The following is a 25,785-nucleotide window of genomic DNA, read 5'->3' as shown; positions in this document are numbered from 1 at the left end:
AATTCCTAAAAAATTCCGTGAGAATTCCTGGAAAATTCCTGAAAAATTCCTGGAAAATTCCCGGAAAATTCCTGAAAAATTCCTGAAAAATTCCTGAAAAATTCCTGAAAAATTCCTGGAAAATTCCTGGAAAATTCCTGAAACATTCCTGGGAAATTCCTGGAAAATTAATTAAAAATTAATTAATTTATTAATTAATTTTACTCACCCTTGACGGACTCGGATGTCCCGTGTTCCCCCAGGACCCTGAGCTCGTTCTGTCTTCTACATCTAAAACCAAAAATTAATTAATTAATTATTAATTATCTAATTAATTAACATAATTATATCTATTTAATTCTATATACTTAATTAAAATACATATAATAATATATATAATTATATTGCTTATATATATATAAATCAAAATATATATAATTAAAAATAATTATATATAATTAATTAATAATTGTGATTAATTAATTTTGCGTTAATGAATCGCAATTAAGTGATTAATTAAAGGGATTTTAAGGAAATTTATCTCAGACCGTTTACGGCATTTCATTTTTTTTTTCCCTAATTAGGATTTTTATTTTTTCTGTAATTAATGAACTCATTAATATCCAGATTATTATTATATTATTAATATCCAGATTATTATGGATATTATTGATATGATTGATATTAATGAACTAATTAATATCCAGATTATGATTATATTATTAATATCCAGATTATGATGGATATTATTGATAGGATTGATATTAATGAACTCATTAATATCCAGCTTATTATTACATTATTAATATCCAGATTATTAACTCATTAATATACCAGACATTGGGAGGTAAATATATGAAATTGATGTTTAATAATGAAGCTGCAGAAAATAATTAAATAATTAAAATAATTAAATAATTACATAATTACATAATTAAATAATTAAATGATTAAATAATAAATGACATAATAAAATAATTAAATAATAAAATCATTAAATCATTAAATCATTAAATGATTAAATCATTAAATAATTAAATAAGTAAATAAGTAAAAAATTATTATTTTATTATTTTATTATTGAGCTCCGGGACAGCGGCGGAGCTCCGCGACAACAGCTGAACTCTGGGACAGCGGCGGAGCTCCACGGAAGGGGCTGAGCTCCGCGACAGCAGCGGAGCTCCGGGGCAGCGGTTGAGCTCCGGAACAGCGGTTGAGCTCCGGGGCAGCGGTTGAGCTCCATGGAAGGGGCTGAACTCTGGGACAGCGGCTGAGCTCCACAGCAGTGGCTGAGCTCCGGAGCAGCAGCGGAGCTCCAGGACAGCGGTGGAGCTCCAGGGCAGCGGTTGAGCTCCACGGAAGGGGCTGAGCTCCGGGGCAGCGGTTGAGCTCCAGGGCAGTGGTGGAGCTCCACAGAAGGGGCTGAGCTCCACGACAGCAGCGGAGCTCCGGGGCAGCGGTTGAGCTCCAGGACAGCGACTGAGCTCCGCGACAGCGGTTGAGCTCTGGAGCAGCAGCTGAGGTCCAGGACATCGGTTGAGCTCTGAGACAGCGGTTGAGCTCCAGCGCAGTGGTGGAGCTCCACAGAAGGGGCTGAGCTCCACGACAGCGGCTGAGCTCCGGGGCAGCGGTGGAGCTCCACGGAAGGGGCTGAGCTCCGCGGCAGCGGTTGAGCTCCAGGACAACAGCAGAGCTCCGCGTCAGCGGTGGAGCTCCGGGGCAGCAGCGGAGCTCCGGGGCAGCGGTTGAGCTCCACGACAGCGGTTGAGCTCCATGGAAGGGGCTGAGCTCCGCGACAGTGGCTGAACTCTGGGACAGCAGCTGAGCTCCGGGGCAGCGGTTGAGCTCCGGGGCAGCGGCTGAGCTCCATGGAAGGGGCTGAGCTCCGTGACAGCGGTTGAGCTCCGGGGTAGCAGCTGAGCTCCACAGAAGGGGCTGAGCTCTGGAGCAGCGGTTGAGCTCCGGGACAGGGGCTGAGCTCCGGGTCAGCGGTTGAGCTCCGCAGCAGCGGTTGAGCTCTGGAGCAGCGGAGCTCCAGGGCAGCGGCAGAGCTCTAGGACAGGGGCTGAGCTCCGGAGCAGCGGTTGAGCTCCATGGAAGGGGCTGAGCTCCGGAGCAGCGGTTGAGCTCTGCGACAGCAGTTGAGCTCTGCGTCAGCGGTGGAGCTCCAGGACAGCGGTTGAGCTCCGGGACAGGGGCTGAGCTCGGAGCAGCGGTTGAGCTCCGGGGCAGCAGCAGAGCTCCGGGACAGCAGCGGAGCTCCGCGTCAGCGGTGGAGCTCCATGACAGCAGTTGAGCTCTGGGGCAGCTGCGGAGCTCCGGGGCAGTGGCTGAGCTCTGGGCAGGGGCTCATCCAGAGCCGTGCCCGCGTTCTGTGCCGACATTCCAGAGCTGTGCCAATATTCCAGAGCCGTGCCAATATTCCAGAGCGGTGCCAACGTTCCGGAGCTGTGCCAATATTCCAGAGCCGTGCCTGCTCATCCATCCGTGCCCACGTTCCAGAGCCGTGCCCGCGTTCCGTGCCCACATTCCAGAGCCATGCCCACATTCCGTGCCCGCTCATCCAGAGCCGTGCCAATATTCCAAAGCTGTGCCAACGTTCCGGAGCTGTGCCAACATTCCAGAGCCGTGCCCACATTCCATGCCCACGTTCCGTGCCCATATTCCAGAGCCGTGCCCACGTTCTGTGCCCACGTTCTGTGCCAACATTCCAGAGCAGTGCCAACGTTCCAGAGCGGTGCCAACATTCCGTGCCCGCATTCCGGGGCTGTGCCAATGTTCCAGAGCCGTGCCCGCTCATCCAGAGCCGTGCCAACGTTCCATGCCCATGTTCCAGAGCCATGCCCGTGTTCCGTGCCCGCATTTTGTGCCAACGTTCCAGAGCCGTGCCCGCATTCCACAGAGGTGCCAACGTTCCAGAGCGGTGCCAATGTTCCAGAGCCGTGCCCATGTTCCAGAGTGGTGCCAACGTTCCAGAGCCGTGCCAACGTTCCAGAGCCGTGCCAACGTTCCATGCCAACGTTCCAGAGCCGTGCCCGCTCATCCAGAGCCGTGCCAATATTCCAAAGCTGTGCCAACGTTCCAGAGCCATGCCCGCATTCCGTGCCCGCTCATCCATCTGTGCCCACGTTCCGTGCCCGCATTCCGTGCCAACGTTCCGTGCCCACGTTCCGTGCCTGCTCATCCATCCGTGCCCACATTCCATGCCCACATTCCAGAGCCATGCCCACATTCTGTGCCAACGTTCCAGAGCCATGCCCGCATTCCAAAGCTGTGCCAATGTTCCAGAGCCGTGCCCGTGTTCTGTGCCCGCGTTCCATGCCCGCTCCTCCATCCGTGCCAACGTTCTGTGCCCATATTCCAAAGCCGTGCCCACGTTCCAGAGCCATGCCAATGCTCCGTGCCCACTCATCCATCCGTGCCCGCGTTCCGTGCCCGCTCATCCAGAGCCATGCCAATATTCCAAAGCTGTGTCAACGTTCCAGAGCCGTGCCCACATTCCATGCCAATGTTCCAGAGCCGTGCCAACATTCCAAAGCGGTGCCAACATTCTGTGCCAACGTTGCGGAGCCGTGCCCACTCACCCAGAGCTGTGCCCACGTTCCGTGCCCGCGTTTTGTGCCCGCTCCTCCATCCGTGCCAACGTTCCGGATCCGTGCCCGCGTTCCATGCCCACTCATCCAGAGCCATACCTGCTCATCCAGAGCTATGCCAACGTTCCAGAGCCATGCCCACGTTCCAGAGCTGTGCCCGTGTTCCAGAGCTGTGCCCACGTTCCAGATCCGTGCCCGCGTTCCGTGCCCGCTCATCCATCCGTGCCCGTGTTCCGTGCCCATATTCCAAAGCCGTGCCTGCATTCCGTGCCCGCGTTCTGTGCCAAAATTCCAGAGCCATGCCAACGTTCCAGAGCCGTGCCCACGTTCTGTGCCCACGTTCTGTACCCACATTCCAGAGCTGTGCCAACGTTCCAGAGCCATGCCAACGTTCCGTGCCCATATTCCAGAGCCGTGCCTGCATTCCGTGCCCGCGTTCCGTGCCCACGTTCCAGAGCCGTGCCCACATTCCGTGCCCACATTCCAAAGCCGTGCCAACGTTCCGGATCCATGCCAACGTTCCGTGCCCACTCATCCATCCGTGCCAACATTCCGTGCCCGCTTATCCATCTGTGCCAACGTTCCGGATCCGTGCCCAGGTTCCATGCCCGCGTTCCAGAGTCGTGCCCACGTTCCGTGCCCGCTCCTCCATCCGTGCCAACGTTCCAGAGCCGTGCCCGCTCCTCCATCCGTGCCCGCGTTCCGTGCCCACTCCTCCATCCGTGTCCACGTTCCATGCCAACGTTCCGGATCCGTGCCCACGTTCCATGCCCACTGTTCCATGCCAACGTTCCGTGCCAACGTTCTGTGCCCGCTGTTCCATGCCACCGTTCCGTGCCCGCGTTCCGTGCCTCGGCTGTGCCAATCTCTCCGTCCATCTGTTCCCTCTCCGCCGTAAATTCCATTTTTAAACCCTCCCAAAAATCGATTTTCCGGTGCCAACCCCACCCCTGGCATCGATTTTATCCATTAATTAATTATTAATTAAAATTAATCTTTAATTGCTGAAAAAATGGTTAAAAAAGACACAAAAATGACGATTTTTTGGGTAAAAAAGGGGAAAAAAAAGAGAATTTTGCTTCCTTTTTTTAACCCTCCCAAAAATCCATTTTCCTGTGCCAACCCCACCCCTGGCATCGATTTTATCCATTAATTAATTATTAATTAAAATTATTATTTTATTGCCGAAAAAACGGTTAAAAAAGAAGCAAAAATGACGATTTTTTGGGGTAAAAAAAGGGAAAAAAAAGAGAATTTTTCTTCATTTTTCCCTCATCAAACCACTAAAATAACATTTTGTAGATAAAATAAAACCATCAAATTAATTAATTAGTTAATTAATTAATTATGAATTTGGAATCAATAATAATTTGACATAAAATAGGAAATTTTCAGCATTATTGTTCGATTTGTGTCATCCTATCAATGAAAATTAATTAAATTAATTCATAAATAAATTAAAATAAAATAAAATAAAATAAAATAAAATAAAATAAAATAAAATAAAATAAAATAAAATAAAATAAAATAAAATAAAATAAAAGAAAATAAAAGAAAATAAAATAAAAGAAAAATGAAATGAAATGAAATGAAATGAAATAAAATAAAATAAAATAAAAATAAAATAAAATAAAATAACATAAAGTAAAATAAAAATAAAAATTAAAAATACAATAAAAAATAAAATAAAATAAAATAAAATAAAATAAAATAAAATAAAATAAAATAAAATAAAATAAAATAAAATAAAATAAATAAAATAATAAAATAGAATAAAAGAAAATAAAAGAAAATGAAATAAAATGAAATAAAATAAAAAATAAATATAATAAAATAAAAATAAAATAAAATAGAATAAAATAAAATAAAATAAAATAAAATTAAATAAAATTAAATTAAATTAAATTAAATTTTAAAAAAAATAAAAAATAAATAAAATAGAATAAAATAAAATAAAATAAAATAAAATTAAATTAAAAAAAAATAAAAAATAAATAAAATAAAATAAAATATAAAATAAAATAAAATAAAATAAAATAAAATAAAATAAAATAAAATAACATAAAGTAAAATAAAAATAAAATTAAAAAATACAATAAAAAATAAAATAAAATAAAATAAAATAAAATAAAAATAAAAAAGAAAAGAAAAGAAAAGATAAAAATAAAATAAAATAAAAATAAAATAAAATAAAAATAAAATAAATAAAAATAAAATAAAATAAAAAAAATAAAATAAAATAATATAAAATAAAATACAATAAAATACAATAAAAATAAAATAAAATAAAATACAATAAAAATTAAAAAAAAACAAAATAAAACAAAATAAAATAAAATAAAATAAAAATAAAATACAATAAAATACAATAAAAAAATAAAATAAAAAATAAAATAAAATAAAATTGAATAAAATAAAATGAAATAATATAAAAATAAAATAAAATAAAACAAAATAAAATAAAATAAAATAAAATAAAATAAAATAAATAAAGTAAAATAAAAAATAAAATAAAATAAAAGGGAAAAAATAAAATAAAAATAAAATAAAAAACAATAAAAATACAATAAAATAAAATACAATAGAATAAAATAAAAATTAAAAAACTAAAATAAAATAAAATAAAATAAAATAAAATAAAATAAAATAAAATAAAATAAAATAAAATAAAATAAAATAAAATAAAATGGAAAAATGTTCACCACATCCTCACAAACTGATGGAGAAAAATGGATCAAATTTTTAATTATTCCAATAAATAATAAATAATAAATAATAAATAATAAATAATAAATTTTTTTCCTACAAATCCTCTCAAAAAACCCTAAAAATCCCTTTTAAATTATTTTAATATTAAAATTTCAATATAATAATTAATAAAACTCATATTTCCCTTTTTAATCTGTGCTTTGATTAAAGGAGCGGAAAAATACGAATAAAAATTAATTAATTTGCTTAATTTTGCCTTAAAATTAAACATTAAACAAGAGAAATTTGCCCAAAAATCTGAATTTTTTCCCCAATTTTTACCCCAAAAAATCTGAATTTTCCCCCATAATTCTCATATTGAATTAATATTAAATTTAAATTAAATATTCCATAGGGAATTTTATTTGGGTGGATTTAAAACAGCAAAACTTTGGCAGAGGTTATTTATTATATAGGTTGAATGTATATAAATGTATAGGTGAGGGAAGCGCAAAAAATCTGAATTTTCCCCCATAATTCTCATATTGAATTAATATTAAAATTAAATTAAATATTCCATAGGGAATTTTATTTGGGTGGATTTAAAACAGCAAAACTTGGCAGAGGTTATTTATTATATAGGTTGAATGTATATAAATGTATAGGTGAGGGAAGCGCAAAAAATCTGAATTTTCGGGGGTTTTATAGGAGGAAAAATTGGATTTTTTTGGGGTTTTTTGGTGTAAAAAAAGCGAATTTATGGTTTTTTTAGGGGTTATATACATTGAGGATATACATATATATATATAGGGTGGAGGATAATATATAGGGTGGAGGATAATATATAGGGTGGAGGATACACATATATATATATATATAGGGTGGAGGATACACACACATATATCACACACACATATATAGGATGGAGGATACACACAGAGATATATACACAAACATATATATAGGATATATATATAGGATATATATAGGATATATATAGGGTGGAGGATACACACATATATAGGGTGGAGGATACACACAGAGATATATACACAAACATATATATAGGATATATATATAGGATATATATAGGATATATATAGGGTGGAGGATACACACATATATATATATAGGGTGGAGGGTACACACACATATATCACACCCACATATATAGGGTAGAGGATACACACACATATATATATATATAGGGTGGAGGATACACATATATATGTATATAGGGTAGAGGATACACACACATATATAGGGTGGAGGATAATATATAGGGTGGAGGATACATATATATATATATATATATATATATATATAGGGTGGAGGATACACACACATATATAGGGTGGAGGATACACACATATATATATATATAGGGTGGAGGATACACACATATATATCACACACACATATATAGGGTGGAGGATACACACATACATATATATATATAGGGTGGAGGATACACACACACATATATATATATAGGGTGGAGGATACACACACATATATAGGGTGGAGGATACACACATATATATACAATGGAGGATACACACATATATATATATAGGGTGGAGGATATACACACATATATAGGATGGAGGATACACACATATATTGGATGGAGGATATACACATATATATATATATAGGGTGGAGGATACACACACATATATAGGGTGGAGGATACATATATATATATATAGGGTGGAGGATACACACATATACATATACATATACATATATATATATAGGGTGGAGGATACATATATATATATATAGGGTGGAGGATACACACACACATATATATAGGGTGGAGGATACACACATATATATATATATATAGGGTGGAGGATACACACACACACACATATATATATATAGGGTGGAGGATACACACACATATATAGGGTGGAGGATACACACATATATATATATATATAGGGTGGAGGATACACACACACACACATATATATATATATATATAGGGTGGAGGATACACACATATATATCACACACACATATATAGGGTGGAGGATACACATAAATATATATATAGGGTGGAGAATACACATGTATATATAGGGTGGAGGATAATATATAGGGTGGAGGATATATACACATATATAGGGTGGAGGATATATATATATATATATATAGGGTGGAGGATACACACACATATATAGGGTGGAGGATATACACATATATATATATATATATATAGGGTGGAGGATCCACTCTATATATATGCATGTATCCTCCATCCTATATATCTGTGCATCCTCCACCCTATATATGTGTGTGTATCCTCTACCCTATATATATGTGTGTGTGATATATGTGTGTGTAACCTCCACCCTGTATATATATATATGTGTGTATCCTCCACCCTATATATGTGTGTATCCTCCACCCTATATATATATATGTGTGTATCCTCCACCCTGTATATATATATATGTGTGTATCCTCCACCCTATATATATATATGTGTGTATCCTCCACCCTATATATATGTGTATCCTCCACCCTATATATTATCCTCCATCCTATATATATCTATATTTGTGTATCCTCCACCCTATATATATATATATGTGTATGTATCCTCCACCCTATATATGTGTGTGTATCCTCCACCCTATATATATATCCTCCATCCTATATATATATATGCGTATCCTCCATCCTATATATGTGTGTTTATCCTCCACCCTATATATGTGTATCCTCCACCCTATATATGTTTATATCCTCCATCCTATATGTGTGTGTATCCTCCACCCTATATATGTGTATAACCTCCACCCTATACATATATGCATATCCTCTACCCTATATATATGTGTATATCCTCCATCCTATATATATATGTATATCCTCCATCCTATATATATGTGTATATATCCCCCACCCTATATATATATGTATACCCTCAATGTATATAACCCCCAAAAAACCACAAATTCACTATTTTTACACCAAAAAACCCCAAAAAAATCCAAATTTTTCCTCCTATAAAACCCCCGAAAAATCGAAATTTTTGTGGTTATTGCGTCATCTATACATTTATATACATTTATATACATTTATATACATTTATATACATTTATATACATTTAACCTATAGAATAAATAACATTTCTGTGCCAACGTGGTGCCCATGTCAGGGTCAGTGTGTGCCAACCCTGTGCCCATGTCAGGGTCAGTGTGTGCCAACCCTGTGCCCATGTCAGGGTCAGGCTGTGCCAACCCTGTGCCCATGTCAGGGTCAGGCTGTGCCAACCCTGTGCCCATGTCAGGGTCAGGCTGTGCCAACCCTGTGCCCATGTCAGGGTCAGGCTGTGCCAACGTGGTGCCCATGTCAGGGTCAGGCTGTGCCAACCCTGTGCCCATGTCAGGGTCAGTGTGTGCCAACCCTGTGCCCATGTCAGGGTCAGTGTGTGCCAACCCTGTGCCCATGTCAGGGTCAGTGTGTGCCAACCCTGTGCCCATGTCAGGGTCAGTGTGTGCCAACCCTGTGCCCATGTCAGGGTCAGGCTGTGCCAACCCTGTGCCCATGTCAGGGTCAGTGTGTGCCAACCCTGTGCCCATGTCAGGGTCAGTGTGTGCCAACCCTGTGCCCATGTCAGGGTCAGTGTGTGCCAACCCTGTGCCCATGTCAGGGTCAGTGTGTGCCAACCCTGTGCCCATGTCAGGGTCAGGCTGTGCCAACCCTGTGCCCATGTCAGGGTCAGTGTGTGCCAACCCTGTGCCCATGTCAGGGTCAGTGTGTGCCAACCCTGTGCCCATGTCAGGGTCAGGCTGTGCCAACCCTGTGCCCATGTCAGGGTCAGGCTGTGCCAACCCTGTGCCCATGTCAGGGTCAGTGTGTGCCAACCCTGTGCCCATGTCAGGGTCAGTGTGTGCCAACCCTGTGCCCATGTCAGGGTCAGTGTGTGCCAACCCTGTGCCCATGTCAGGGTCAGTGTGTGCCAACCCTGTGCCCATGTCAGGGTCAGTGTGTGCCAACGTGGTGCCCATGTCAGGGTCAGTGTGTGCCAACCCTGTGCCCATGTCAGGGTCAATTCTGTGCCAACCCTGTGCCCATGTCAGGGTCAGGCTGTGCCAACCCTGTGCCCATGTCAGGGTCAGGCTGTGCCAACCCTGTGCCCATGTCAGGGTCAGTGTGTGCCAACGTGGTGCCCATGTCAGGGTCAGTGTGTGCCAACCCTGTGCCCATGTCAGGGTCAGTGTGTGCCAACCCTGTGCCCATGTCAGGGTCAGGCTGTGCCAACCCTGTGCCCATGTCAGGGTCAGGCTGTGCCAACGTGGTGCCCATGTCAGGGTCAGTGTGTGCCAACCCTGTGCCCATGTCAGGGTCAGGCTGTGCCAACCCTGTGCCCATGTCAGGGTCAGGCTGTGCCAACCCTGTGCCCATGTCAGGGTCAGGCTGTGCCAACGTGGTGCCCATGTCAGGGTCAGGCTGTGCCAACCCTGTGCCCATGTCAGGGTCAGTGTGTGCCAACCCTGTGCCCATGTCAGGGTCAGTGTGTGCCAACCCTGTGCCCATGTCAGGGTCAGTGTGTGCCAACCCTGTGCCCATGTCAGGGTCAGGCTGTGCCAACCCTGTGCCCATGTCAGGGTCAGTGTGTGCCAACCCTGTGCCCATGTCAGGGTCAGTGTGTGCCAACCCTGTGCCCATGTCAGGGTCAGTGTGTGCCAACCCTGTGCCCATGTCAGGGTCAGGCTGTGCCAACCCTGTGCCCATGTCAGGGTCAGTGTGTGCCAACCCTGTGCCCATGTCAGGGTCAGTGTGTGCCAACCCTGTGCCCATGTCAGGGTCAGGCTGTGCCAACCCTGTGCCCATGTCAGGGTCAGTGTGTGCCAACCCTGTGCCCATGTCAGGGTCAGGCTGTGCCAACCCTGTGCCCATGTCAGGGTCAGTGTGTGCCAACCCTGTGCCCATGTCAGGGTCAGGCTGTGCCAACCCTGTGCCCATGTCAGGGTCAGGCTGTGCCAACCCTGTGCCCATGTCAGGGTCAGGCTGTGCCAACCCTGTGCCCATGTCAGGGTCAGGCTGTGCCAACCCTGTGCCCATGTCAGGGTCAGGCTGTGCCAACCCTGTGCCCATGTCAGGGTCAGGCTGTGCCAACCCTGTGCCCATGTCAGGGTCAGTGTGTGCCAACCCTGTGCCCATGTCAGGGTCAGGCTGTGCCAACCCTGTGCCCATGTCAGGGTCAGTGTGTGCCAACCCTGTGCCCATGTCAGGGTCAGTGTGTGCCAACCCTGTGCCCATGTCAGGGTCAGGCTGTGCCAACCCTGTGCCCATGTCAGGGTCAGTGTGTGCCAACCCTGTGCCCATGTCAGGGTCAGTGTGTGCCAACCCTGTGCCCATGTCAGGGTCAGTGTGTGCCAACCCTGTGCCCATGTCAGGGTCAGGCTGTGCCAACCCTGTGCCCATGTCAGGGTCAGTGTGTGCCAACGTGGTGCCCATGTCAGGGTCAGTGTGTGCCAACCCTGTGCCCATGTCAGGGTCAGTGTGTGCCAACCCTGTGCCCATGTCAGGGTCAGGCTGTGCCAACCCTGTGCCCATGTCAGGGTCAGTGTGTGCCAACCCTGTGCCCATGTCAGGGTCAGTGTGTGCCAACCCTGTGCCCATGTCAGGGTCAGGCTGTGCCAACGTGGTGCCCATGTCAGGGTCAGACTGTGCCAACCCTGTGCCCATGTCAGGGTCAGGCTGTGCCAACCCTGTGCCCATGTCAGGGTCAGTGTGTGCCAACCCTGTGCCCATGTCAGGGTCAGGCTGTGCCAACGTGGTGCCCATGTCAGGGTCAGGCTGTGCCAACGTGGTGCCCATGTCAGGGTCAGGCTGTGCCAACCCTGTGCCCATGTCAGGGTCAGTGTGTGCCAACCCTGTGCCCATGTCAGGGTCAGGCTGTGCCAACCCTGTGCCCATGTCAGGGTCAATTCTGTGCCAACCCTGTGCCCACAATGTCAATTTTGTGCCAACGTGGTGCCCAAAATTCACCCAAAAAATGCCAATTTTTCACCATTTTTTCACAGTTTTTTCGCACCTCTCCATTTTTTTTCTATAATTTTTTCTCAGAAAATTAATCATTAAAATTTAAAAATTAAATTATAAATTAATTAATAATTTGAATATCAAAATCCACCGAGATTTCAGTGATTAACAGCGTAAATTCCATACATTAATCCCTTTCTATACGTGCATTGTTTAGTTTTTCCTGTTTTATTTAAATTATATATATATAATTATATATATATATATATATATATATAATTATTTAAATTAAATAAAAATAACACATTTGTTGATCCCCCAAAAAAAAATATTTAAATTAAAAATTCAATTTAATTTTAATTTTGCATCATCCAAAAAATGGAATTTAAATCTTTTTGATTTCCTACATATATAGAAAATATGCAAATAATGATCAATATATATATAAATAATTAATTTTATATTAAAATAATTAATTGGGAGTCGGAATTTTTGCTCAACACCCAAAATTCCAAATTTTTTGGCGTTAAAAAATGGGATTTTTTCCCTTTGTTGAGCACAACAGATTTATTTTTAAAGCAGATTTTAACTCTAAAATCTTATTTATTTTTTATTTTTTTATTTTTTTTAGTGGTATTTTTGCCACCAAAACCCCAAATAAATTATATTTAAAAAAAAACCAAAATAGTCATAATAATTTCCTCGTTAAACATCCCAAATTAAAAAATAAATAATTTAAACCGCGTTGGATTTGTTATTTCCTCGTTAAAGATTATTAATTAGTTGTTTTAATACAGGCCAAGCTTTAATCAAACTAATGGCAAAATAAAAAATGAGGATTTAAATCATTTAAATGGAATTTACTTGATTTGATCAGGTAAAAATTGGATTTTTTTCCCCTTTTTTTTTCTGGGAAATGAGAAAAATTCAATTTTTTTCTGATTTTTCTCCCACCCAAACATCCAAAACAGATTCTCCAAAATTGAGGTAAAATTCCAAATTTTAAATAGAAAATTTAAACAGAATTATGAATATGTGGGTTTTGATTAATAGATTAAAAAATTAAAATATTCTTGAGGGAAAATCAATTTTTTTTGGCAACTGTCCCAAAAAAAGGGCGAACAAAGCAAAAAAAAAATCAAAAATAACCCCCCACCTCAATGCAATTAATGTGTATTATTTAATTAAAATAACAGCTATTAAATCACTTTTTAAATATTATTATTATTAATTAGGAATTAATGCTGTTAATACAGAAAATCTGAATAAATTTATTTTTAAATAAATTTAAAGGGAGAATTTCCAGGTGGAAAAGCAGCGCCCGACCCGCCGATTGCGATTCCTCGTTAGCGATTTGCATAATTAGCATATCACAGAAATTATCCAGATATTCTCAAATTTAATCCTAATTTTTCCTGTCTGGGTAAATAATTAATTATCAATTTTTTGGGGAAGGAAAATTATCTTTAATTGATATTTTAGGTGGGAATTTATCTCGATTTTGACACAAATTGTGCACAACCACCACACCCACAAAATTATTTTGGAATTTTATCCTTTAAACAGAGTTTAGGTGTTGTTTTAATTTGTTTTTATCTCATTATTCTTAATTTCCTGCAGCTCATTAATTAATTTTCCTCGTTACGTGATGATGAGACAAAATCTCTGCGATTCCTTCAGCTTCAAAATTCAATTTATTTGTTCCAATTTGTCCTCCTGATCTAAATTATTCCAGAAAAGAGTTTTAAGAGTAGGTAATAAATAGAATTTATTAATTTATATTCATTTATTAAATTATATTAATTTATAAAATTTATATATTTTCTGTCTGATGTATGGATTGAGCTCTGAGCGTGACAAATTAATTTCCACTCCAATAAAAACAAATAGATTTTAAATCCGACTTTACAGCTTTAAAAATTATATCAGAAAATGATAAAAATTGAGATTTTAACCTATAGAAAATATATGGAAAGTTATTTTAACCCAACAGCAAAATTCTATAAGTTGGTAGTTTGTGATATAAGCAAGTTTGTGATAATAAAATAAATTTAGGATGTTATTTTGAAAGTTTAAATAGAATAAAAGGCGTAAAATAAAGAATTCCAGCTGGAATTAAAAACTAAATGATGTTAATTATGGTTTAATTAATAAAATATTGAATTAATGAGAGGCGCATTAAAAAACCCGTAAATATGGAGATTTCTGCAAGGAAGTTTTGCCCAAATTTCCCTCATGGATCAGAGATTTTTGGGAATTCTAATTTATCATAAAATCACATAAAAAACCCCTCGAGAAACTTTAATTAACCCTAATTAATTATTTAATTATTGTACAAATAAACACTGAAGATGCTTTTGTCATCCCATTTTTTGGGAGACGCCCCACAGCCAAAATATTCCAAAATATTCATATTTCAAACCAAAATTCTTTAAATAGCAATAAATATTTGAATTTATAAAAATATTCCATCAGCAACTCTAATCATAAAGACTTTTTTTGGATAAATTTTAATTGCAAAAGCCTCATTCTGCTTTAATTATAACACATAAAATTAATTTGCATATAAGAGGTTTTGAATATGGTCCCTGATAGACAAAGAGAAGGTTTGGGGTTGGAAATTATAAAATTATTCAAAATTAAATGATAAATTTGCTGTAAAATTAGAATTATTTTAAGGAATTATTAAAGAGGAGAAGTTCAGGGGGGTTTTTAAAAAATTAGAGGTGGAAATAATAATAAAAATAATAAAAATAATAATAAAAATCAGAATAATTCCGAATGAATCTGATCCTCACAAGAGATTAAAGCAGCACAACAAAGATAATACCTATAGGATAAATCAATTCCATACGTTTGGCTATAGATGGAACAAAAAAATGTACATACTTGAGGCAGTAAAATGTCCACTTGCCAAAGAAGTTGGTCCATTTTTTCCGCTGCTCACAGGAGGTGAAAACATCTAAAAAAATAAAAATAAATAGAAATTAATAGTAGGAAAAATAAAAAATTCCCAAAATCCAGCTTGAAGTTGTCGACACATCCCCAAAAATCCAAAAAAATCCAAAATCCCTTTTTTATCAATTTTATTAAATCCTTAAATAATCCAATAATGTGGAAAAAATCCATAAAAAAAAAATCAGAAAAAAGTTAAAAATGGGTTTTAACCTTAATCATCAACGTCGGAATATCCGTTTGAATTCCGCTCCAGGGAATAAAAATAATAATAATAAATTCAAAGTACCACCTGCCCCTAAATTCTAAATTCTCATTTCGTGCGTTTTTATTGGAAGGAAGAATCATTCCTCGCCCCCTCTCCCTCCCTTTTTTTTTTTTCACTCCTCTCTCTCTCTCTTTTCTCAAAATTATTTCGATCCTAATTGGTTTTTCCCTTCTAAGACCTTCCTCGAGTGAAAAACAGCAAAAAAATTAAATATTAAATAGAAAAAACGCAGCAAAAAGCAAAAAAAGGGGTGAGGTGATGCTTTAAAATGTGATTTTTGGTTAAATTTCTATGAGATATCACTTAAAAAAATGAGGTTGGAACAGCAGAAATGTGGGAAAAAATAAAGATTTGGTGGGTTTTAGGAGGGGATGTGCATCTATTAAAAAAAATGTTCGTTAAAATAAATAAATGAGTGGATAAATAAATAAAAATTCGTGAGATATTGGGGGGATGGGGAGAGGAAGGAAGGGGGAGGGGGAGATGACAAAATTACACGTTCTGCCCCCAAAATTGGCATAAAAATCACATTTTTTCATCAAAAATCGCTCCAAAATTCTGATTAAAGCACCCACGAGAAGCTCAAAGAGGTTTTTATACCAATAAAAATCGGAGGGGATTAAAAAAAAACTTTTAACTGATGTGATCGTGGATTTTTTTGCACTTTTTCTGTGCTAAAATTGAAATAAGGGAAGGAGGGAAAGGAGAATATCAGCGAGTTATTAGTAATTAATTAATTAACAAGGCTTGAAAATCAAAAGTGCAATATAAGTATGATGGAATGATGAGAAATTATCATTTTTTGGGGTGTTTTTTTTGGAAGGAATTATTTAAGAGGTCCGAGACATTAAATTAAACTACGAACCTCTAATCAGAATAACTAAAAATATTCAGTTTGGATTTATTTTTTTTTTAAAAAAAGCCAAAAAAAATATTTACAAATTAAAAATTGCTCAATGTACTTAAAGCACAGTTTGGGGTTGGTTTTATTGCTTTTTTTTTGGCTGGATTTTTGGGTTTTTTTGTTACTAAAATTTATATTTTTTTTACATCTGTTACTAATTTCTTACCGCACTGAAATCCAGTAAATCACTGAGTTCTTTGTCCGTCCCTAAGGCAGCCATTCGCTGTTGGTGATGCATTTTTTAGTAAAAATCACACAAACCTAGGAAACATGGAAATAATAATAATAATTGCAATCAGAAATTCAAAGCCTTGAAGGAAAAACAGTCAAATTTTGATTTTTTTAAAAAAGGGAGGGGGGGGGAGTGGGTGGTTGAGAAGAAGAAGAAGGGAGGGGAAAAAAAAAAAAAAAAAAGATGGAGAGACAGCAAAAAAAAACCAAAAAAAATCAAAATACACGACAAGAAGAGGAAAAAAAATAAAATAAAAAAAACAACAATATTATAATTCCAAATAGACGAACATCCACTATTAAACCCAAATCCAGAAGAGACAAAAAAATGCAAATTTTCTCTCCAGGAGCATCATTTATGCAACAGGAGGTTCAAGGAGGAATGAATGAGAAGAAACTAAAGAATCCGCTGCCAACTTTTTCCCTTCTTCTTATTCCACACAAAAAAAGTAACGTTGGGAGGTAAAAAATGAAGAGAAAAATAAAGAAACGGCGAGACGCGAAGTGTAGAATCCACAGAGAGGGGGGGGGGCGGAGGATAATTAGCTGCGGTTGTTAATTAGCTAAGAGGAGAAGGCCCAGAACGAGGTTCGGGCCTGTGCGGCCGCAGCGTTCGGGGGGAGGGGAAGGAAAAGAGGGAAAAGGGGCGCGGAGCTGCCGCCTCCGTACCCGCAGCTGCTTCGTGGAGCTCCGCGTTGGGCTCGTGGAGCTCCGCGTTGGGCTCGTGGAGCTCCGCGTTGGGCTCGTGGAGCTCCGCGGTCGCCTCGCGGAGCCGCTTCGTGGAGCTCCGTGCTCCCCTCCCGCTGTTCGCGGAGCTCCGCGCTCGCCTCGCGGAGCTCCGCGCTCGGCTCGCGGCTCGTGGAGCTCCGCGCTCGCCTCGCGGCTCGTGGAGCTCCACGCTCAGCTCGCGGAGCTCCGCGCTCCCCTCCCGCCGCTCGTGGAGCTCCACGCTACATTCGCGTTTATAACACGCACGTCACGCGGGCGTTTGGCCGAAAAGAAACAATATATATATATTTTTTTCCCTTTGGATTAAGTTGTTTTCGTCTTTTTATTTTTATTTTTTTTACTTTTCCAGTGCAAACTTTGCAAAGCAGCCCCGTGGATTTACGCGGAAGTTTTTGGGGGTACTACCACCCCCCCCTCCCCTTCTTCCCTCATCCCCTTTTCCACTTTTATTCCATATTTTTTTTTCCCCTCTCTCTGCTAAAAAATAACTCCCCAAAGTTCATTTTCCGGCAGGAAATAAAGCAGCGAGTTTGGTGTATCACACGTGTAGTATATACAATGTATAGATTTACACAGCCCGGAACTTGCACTTTTTTTTTTTCTTTACGTTTTTTTTTTTAAATAACATATCGGGATCGACAATTTTAATGAAAAAAATAAAAAAAAAAAAAAGAAAAAACACAGACAAGTTAGTCTAACAGCAAATCGGAACTTTACCTTAAATGGCCACAAATATGTTCACAATATTCCAATGGGGGAAAAAAAAAAAGAAATAAAAAGAGGAATCTTCTGCCAAAGTGCTTTATTGTCTCACACGTGTGTGACCCTCCAAAACCACCAAAAAGTAGGGAAAGTGTCACTCCTGCTCCAGGTTATTCCACAGCTTTACAGGCACACTACACTTGGCTTTGTTGGGATTTTGGGGGGGCCCGGTTAGAAAAAAAAAATAATATAAATTAGGTTTAAAAAATAAAAATTAAAAAATTAATTAAAAAATTGAAAAAAAGCAAAAAAGAAGGTCCAAAAAGTTTTGCCCTATTGTTTTTACAGACACATGGTGACGGAGCTCGTAGCGCCGCAGCTCTGAGGGAGTTACCCCCACCTTATCCGCGCTTCAAAAAAACCCAAAAAAACCACAAAAATAAGACAAAATCTCGGAAAAAAATTAAAAAATAGATGAGTCCCGCTTTGGGGGAACGCGTTGAAGCAACTTGGTGGAAGTTTAAAGCAGCGGCCGCCGCTTCCTCCGGCTCAGCAGCGCGGCCTCCCCCGGCGAGCCGCGGCCGCTCGCGTCCCGCCCGGGCAGCCGCATCGCCCGGCGATCACATCCGGGCAATGCCCGCCGCCTTATAAACGCCCCTCACAGACAATGACGACGAGGAGGAGGAGGAGGAGGAGGAGGAGGAGGAGGAGGAGGAGGAGGAAGAGGAGGAGGAGGAGGAAGCGGTGGGGCCTACAAGATGGAGGGAGGTGGTTGGGCCTAAAGTGCGGCCCGCGGGGTTGGGGTGGGGTGAGGGTGGAGGGGTGGAAGTGGGATTGGGGGTAAAGCGGGAGGGGGTTCGGTAAAACCGGGAGGGGTCCGGGAGAGGCTCCGGTACACCCGGGAGTGGCTCTGGTACAACCATGAGGGGCTCCGGTACGCCCATGAGGGGCTCCCACACACCCGGGAGAGGCTCCGGTACACCCGGGAGGGGCCCGGGAGAGGCTCCGGTACACCCGGGAGTGGCTCCGGTACACCCATGAGGGGCTCCGGTACTCCCGGGAGAGGCTCCGGTACAACCGGGACGGGCCCGGGAGAGGCTCCGGTACACCCGGGACTGGCTCCGGAACACCCATGAGGGGTTTCAGCACCCTCAGCACACCCATGAGGGGCTCCGGTACACCCATGAGGGGCTCCCACACACCCATGAGGGGTTTCAGCACATCCATGAGGGGTTTCAGCACCCACGAAAAGCTCCAACACCCTCAGCACACCCATGAGGGGCTCCGGTGCACCCATGAGGGGTCCGGTACACCCATGAGGGGTTCCCACACACCCATGAGGGGTTTCAGCACATCCATGAGGGGTTTCAGCACCCTCAGCACCCTCAGCACACCCATGAGGGGCTCCGGTGCACCCATGAGGGGTTTCAGCACCCACGAAAAGCTCCAACACCCTCAGCACACCCATGAGGGGCTCTGGTACACCCAAAAGAGGCTCCGGTGCACCCATGAGGGGCTCTGGTACACCCATGAGGGGCTCTGACACACCCATGAGAGGTTTCAGCACCCTCAGCACATCCATGAGATGTTCCACCACCTTCAACATCTATGAGGGGTTTCAGCACCCTCAGCACATCCATGAGGGGTTTCAGCACCCACGAAAAGCTCCAACACCCTCAGCACATCCATGAGTGGCTCCGGTACACCCATGAGGGGCTCCGGTACACCCATGAGGGGCTCCCACACACCCATGAGGGGCTCCGGTACAACCATGAGGGGCTCCGGGACACCCATGAGGGGCTCAGGTACACCCATGAGGGGCTCTGGTGCACCCATGAGGGGCTCCGGTACACCCATGAGGGGCTCCGGTGCACCCATGAGGGGTTTCAGCACATCCATGAGGGGTTTCAGCACCCTCAGCACACCCATGAGGGGCTCTGGTGCACCCATGAGGGGCTCCGGTGCACCCATGAGGGGATCTGGTGCACCCATGAAAGGCTCCGGTACACCCATGAGGGGCTCTGGTACACCCATGAGGGGCTCCGGTGCGCCCATGAGGGGTTTCAGCACCCTCAGCACACCCATGAGGGGTTTCAGCACCCATGAGGGGCTCCGGTGCACCCATGAGGGGCTCCGGTACACCCATGAGGGGTTTCAGCACCCTCAGCACACCCATGAGGGGCTCCGGTACACCCATGAGGGGTTTCAGCACCCACGAAAAGCTCCAACACCCTCAGCACACCCATGAGGGGCTCTGGTGCACCCATGAGGGGCTCCGGTGCACCCATGAGGGGTTTCAGCACCCTCAGCACACCCATGAGTGGCTCCGGTGCACCCATGAGGGGCTCCGGTGCACCCATGAGAGGCTCCGGTTCACCCATGAGGGGTTTCAGCACCCTCAGTACACCCATGAGGGGTTTCAGCACACCCATGAGGGGCTCCGGTACACCCATGAGGGGCTCCGGTGCACCCATGAGGGGTTTCAGCACCCTCAGCACACCCATGAGGGGCTCTGGTGCACCCATGAGGGGCTCCGGTACACCCATGAGGGGCTCCGGTACACCCATGAGGGGCTCCCACACACCCATGAGGGGTTTCAGCACCCTCAGCACATCCATGAGGGGCTCCGGTACACCCATGAGGGGCTCCCACACACCCGGGAGAGGCTCCGGTACGCCCGGGAGGGGCCCGGGAGAGGCTCCGGTACACCCGGGAGTGGCTCCGGTACACCCATGAGGGGCTCTGGTGCACCCATGAGGGGTTTCAGCACCCACGAAAAGCTCCAGCACCCTCAGCACACCCATGAGGGGCTCCGGTACACCCATGAGGGGCTCAGGTACACCCATGAGGGGCTCAGGTACACCCATGAGGGGCTCCAGCGCACCCATGAGGGGTTTCAGCACCCTCAGCACACCCATGAGGGGCTCCGGTGCACCCATGAGGGGTTTCAGTACACCCATGAGGGGCTCTGGTGCACCCATGAGGGGTTTCAACACATCCATGAGGGGTTCCAGCACCTTCAGCACACCCATGAGGGGCTTCAGTACAACCATGAGGGGCTCCGGTGCACCCATGAGGGGCTCCGGTGCACCCATGAGGGGCTCCGGTGCACCCATGAGGGGCTCCGGTGCACCCATGAGGGGTTTCAGCACCCACGAAAAGCTCCAGCACCCTCAGCACACCCATGAGGGGCTCCGGTGCACCCATGAGGGGCTCCGGTGCACCCATGAGGGGTTTCAGCACCCACGAAAAGCTCCAGCACCCTCAGCACACCCATGAGGGGCTCCGGTACACCCGGGAGGGCTCTCAGCACATCCATGAGGGGCTCTGGTGCACCCATGAGGGGTTTCAGCACATCCATGAGGGGCTCCAGTACACCCATGAGGGGCTCCGGTGCACCCATGAGGGGTTTCAGCACACCCATGAAGGGTTTCAGCACCCTCAGCACACCCATGAGGGGCTCCCACACACCCATGAGGGGCTCCGGTGCACCCATGAGGGGCTCTGGTACAACCATGAGGGGTTTCAGCACATCCATGAGGGGTTTCAGCACCCTCAGCGCACCCATGAGGGGCTCCGGTACACCCATGAGGGGCTCCGGTACACCCAGAAGGGCTCTCAGCACATCCATGAGGGGTTTCAGCACATCCATGAGGGGTTTCAGCACCCTCAGCACACCCATGAGGGGCTCTGGTACACCCATGAGGGGTTTCAGCACCCTCAGCACACCCATGAGGGGTTTCAGCACCCTCAGCACACCCATGAGGGGCTCTGGTACACCCATGAGGGGCTCCGGTACACCCATGAGGGGCTCTGGTGCACCCATGAGGGGCTCCGGTGCACCCATGAGGGGTTTCAGCACCCTCAGCACACCCATGAGAGGCTCCGGTGCACCCATGAGGGGCTCCGGTACACCCATGAGGGGCTCCGGTACACCCATGAGGGGCTCCGGTACACCCATGAGGGGCTTCAGCACCCATGAGGGGCTTCAGCACCCTCAGCGCACCCATGAGGGGCTCCCACACACCCATGAGGGGTTTCAGCACATCCATGAGGGGCTCCGGTACACCTGTGAGGGGTTTCAGCACACCCATGAGGGGTTTCAGCACCCTCAGCACACCCATGAGGGGTTTCAGCACCCACGAAAAGCTCCACCACCCTCAAAACACCCATGAGGGGCTCCGGTGCACCCATGAGGGGTTTCAGCACCCTCAGAACACCCATGAGTGGCTCCGGTGCACCCATGAGGGGCTCCAGTACACCCATGAGGGGTTTCAGCACCCTCAGCACACCCATGAGGGGTTTCAGCACCCTCAGCACACCCATGAGGGGTTCCAGCACCCTCAGCACACCCATGAGGGGCTCCAGTACACCCATGAGGGGCTCCCACACACCCATGAGGGGTTTCAGCACCTTCAGCACACCCATGAGGGGCTCTGGTGCACCCATGAGAGTTTCCAGCACCCTCAGGACACCCATGAGGGTTTCAGCACCCTCAACACACCCATGAGAGGTTTCAGCACCCATGAGGGGCTCCGGTGCGCCCATGAGGGGCTCCGGTACACCCATGAGGGGTTTCAGCACCCTCAGTACACCCATGAGGGGTTTCAGCACCCTCAGCACACCCATGAGGGGCTCCGGTACACCCATGAGGGGCTCCGGTGCACCCATGAGGGGCTTCAGTACAACCATGAGGGGTTTCAGCACCCTCAGCACACCCATGAGGGGCTCCCACACACCCATGAGGGGCTCCGGTACACCCATGAGGGGTTTCAGCACCCTCAGCACACCCATGAGGGGCTCCAGTGCACCCATGAGGGGTTTCAGCACCCACGAAAAGCTCCAGCACCCTCAGCAAACCCATGAGATGTTCCACCACCTTCAGTATCTATGAGGGGTTCCAGCACCTTCAGCATCTATGAGGGGTTTCAGCACCCTCAGCAAACCCATGAGATGTTCCACCACCTTCAGCATCTATGAGGGGTTTCAGCACCCTCAGCACACTCATGAGATGTTCCACCACCTTCAACACCCATGAGATGTTCCACCACCTTCAGTATCTATGAGGGGTTTCAGCACCCTCAGCACACCCATGAGATGTTCCACCACCTTCAGCACCCATGAGATGTTCCACCACCCTCAGCACATCCATGAGATGTTCCACCACCTTCAGCATCTATGAGGGGTTCCAGCACCCTCAGCACACCCATGAGATGTTCCACCACCCTCAGCACACCCATGAGATGTTCCACCACCTTCAGCATCTATGAGGGGTTCCAGCACCCTCAGCACACCCATGAGAGGTTCCACCACCTTCAACATCTATGAGGGGTTTCACACCCTCAGCACATCCATGAGGGGCTCCAGCACCCTCAGCACATCCATGACATGTTCCACCACCTTCAGCATCTATGAGGGGTTTCAGCACCCTCAGCACACCCATGAGATGTTCCACCACCTTCAGCATCTATGAGGGGTTTCAGCACCCTCAGCACACCCATGAGATGTTCCACCACCTTCAGCATCTATGAGGGGTTCCAGCACCCTCAGCAAACCCATGAGATGTTCCACCACCTTCAGCATCTATGAGGGGTTCCAGCACCCTCAGCACACCCATGAGGGGTTTCAGCACCCTCAGCACACCCATGAGATGTTCCACCACCTTCAGCATCTATGAGGGGTTTCAGCACCCTCAGCACACCCATGAGAGGTTCCAGCACCCTCAGCACACCCATGAGATGTTCCACCACCTTCAACATCTATGAAAGGTTTCAGCACCCTCAGCACACCCATGAGGGGTTTCAGCACCCTCAGCACATCCATGAGATGTTCCACCACCTTCAGCATCTATGAGGGGTTTCAGCACCCTCAGCACACCCATGAGATGTTCCACCACCTTCAACATCTATGAGGGATTTCAGCACCCTCAGCACACCCATGAGATGTTCCACCACCTTCAGCATCTATGAGGGGTTCCAGCACCCTCAGCACACCCATGAGATGTTCCACCACCTTCAGCATCTATGAGGGGTTCCAGCACCCTCAGCACATCCATGAGATGTTCCACCACCTTCAGCACATCCATGAGATGTTCCACCACCTTCAACACCCATGAGATGTTCCACCACCCTCAGCACATCCATGAGGGGTTGACCTCAAACCATCACCAGACACCTCCTGTCAGCCACCTCAGCAGTTACCTGAGGGCTTCAGGTCCTGCAGACTCCATATGGGTTTGGTGACCCTCCCATGGATCCTCCAAGGTCTTCTCGTGCTCCTGGAGCTCAGCAGATCCTGTGGGGAGTTTGAGGGAGGTCAAAGCTCAATGCCATGAGGGGGGTGGCACCATGAAGGGGTTGGCACCATGATGGGGCTGGCACCATGAGGGAGCTCACACCTCGTCCCCATGAGGGGGTTGGCACCATGAGGGAGCTGGTGCCTTGTCCCCATGAAGGGGTTGGCACCTTGTCCTCATGAAGGGGTTGGCACCATGAGGGGGCTGGCACCATGAGGGGGCTGGCACCATGAGGGAGCTCACACCTCGTCCCCATGAGGGGGTTGGCACCATGAGGGGTTGGCACCATGAGGGGGCTGGTGCCTTGTCCCCATGAAGGGGCTGGCACCATGAGGGGACTGGCACCATGAGGGCGCTGGCGCCTCGTCCCCATGAAGGGGTTGGCACCATGAGGGCCTGGCACCATGAGGGAGCTCACACCTTGTCCCCATGAAGGGGTTGGCACCATGAAGGGGCTGGCACCATGAGGGAGCTCACACCTCGTCCCCATGAGGGATTGGCACCATGATGGGGCTGGTGCCTCGTCCCCATGAAGGGGTTGGCACCATGAGGGGGCTGATGCCATGAAGGGGCTGGCACCATGAGGGAGCTGGCACCATGAGGGGACTGGCACCATGAAGGGGTTGGCACCATGAGGGCGCTTGAGCTTCTCTTCCTGAGGGGACTCGCGCCATTCCCGCCCTGAGGGGATTCCCAGCACTTCTCCGTGAGGGAGCTCACCCCGCTCCGCCATGAGGTGATTCTCAGCACTTCTCTGTGAGGGAGCTCACCCCGCTCCGCCATGAGGGACCTCACTCCGCTCCGCCATGAGGGGATTCACTCCGCCATGAGGGGATTCCCAGCACTTCTCCGTGAGGGACCTCACTCCGCTCCGCCATGAGGGGATTCACTCCACTCCGCCATGAGGGGATTCACTCCACTCCGCCATGAGGGGATTCCCAGCACTTCTCCATGAGGGAGCTCACCCCGCTCCGCCATGAGGGGATTCACTCCATTCCGCCATGAGGGGATTCACTCACTCCGCCATGAGGGGATTCTCAGCACTTCTCCGTGAGGGACCTCACCCCGCTCCGCCATGAGGGGATTCCCAGCACTTCTCCGTGAGGGACCTCACCCCGCTCCGCCATGAGGGGATTCACTCCGCTCCACCATGAGGGGATTCCCAGCACTTCTCCGTGAGGGAGCTCACCCCGCTCCGCCATGAGGGGATTCACTCCGCCATGAGGGGATTCTCAGCACTTCTCCATGAGGGACCTCACTCCACTCCGCCATGAGGGGATTCTCAGCACTTCTCCATGAGGGACCTCACTCCACTCCGCCATGAGGGGATTCTCAGCACTTCTCCGTGAGGGAGCTCACCCCGCTCCGCCATGAGGGGATTCACTCCACTCCGCCATGAGGTGATTCCCAGCACTTCTCCACCCCGCTCCG

At 45.7% G+C, this 25,785-nt stretch overlaps 1 protein-coding gene across 8 annotated transcripts in view; it reads right to left on the bottom strand.

Annotated features, from left to right (window-relative positions):
• LOC115491045 (transcription factor 4) overlaps positions 1-18,720 on the bottom strand; it is a 160,744-nt gene extending 142,024 nt beyond the window's left edge. For 2 of the 8 annotated variants that reach the window (XM_072922118.1, XM_072922119.1), the window contains exons 1-3: positions 15,439-15,891; positions 15,160-15,232; positions 209-270 (exon numbers count right to left, since the gene is read on the bottom strand). In XM_072922118.1, coding sequence (XP_072778219.1) covers positions 209-270; positions 15,160-15,232; positions 15,439-15,573 — 270 coding nt within the window. In that variant the 5' untranslated portion in view covers positions 15,574-15,891. Of the gene's footprint in view, positions 1-208; positions 271-15,159; positions 15,233-15,438; positions 15,899-16,563; positions 16,659-17,297; positions 17,453-18,074 lie in introns of those variants that run through there. The other 6 variants (XM_072922122.1, XM_072922123.1, XM_072922124.1 and 3 more) reach the window with 6 other exon arrangements.
• Positions 18,721-25,785: the final 7,065 nt, after the last annotated feature.

Source organism: Taeniopygia guttata, chromosome Z (assembly GCF_048771995.1).
Source record: "Taeniopygia guttata chromosome Z, bTaeGut7.mat, whole genome shotgun sequence".
Taxonomy (NCBI): Eukaryota; Metazoa; Chordata; class Aves; order Passeriformes; family Estrildidae; genus Taeniopygia; species Taeniopygia guttata.
This window is presented reverse-complemented; position numbering and strand designations above follow the sequence as displayed.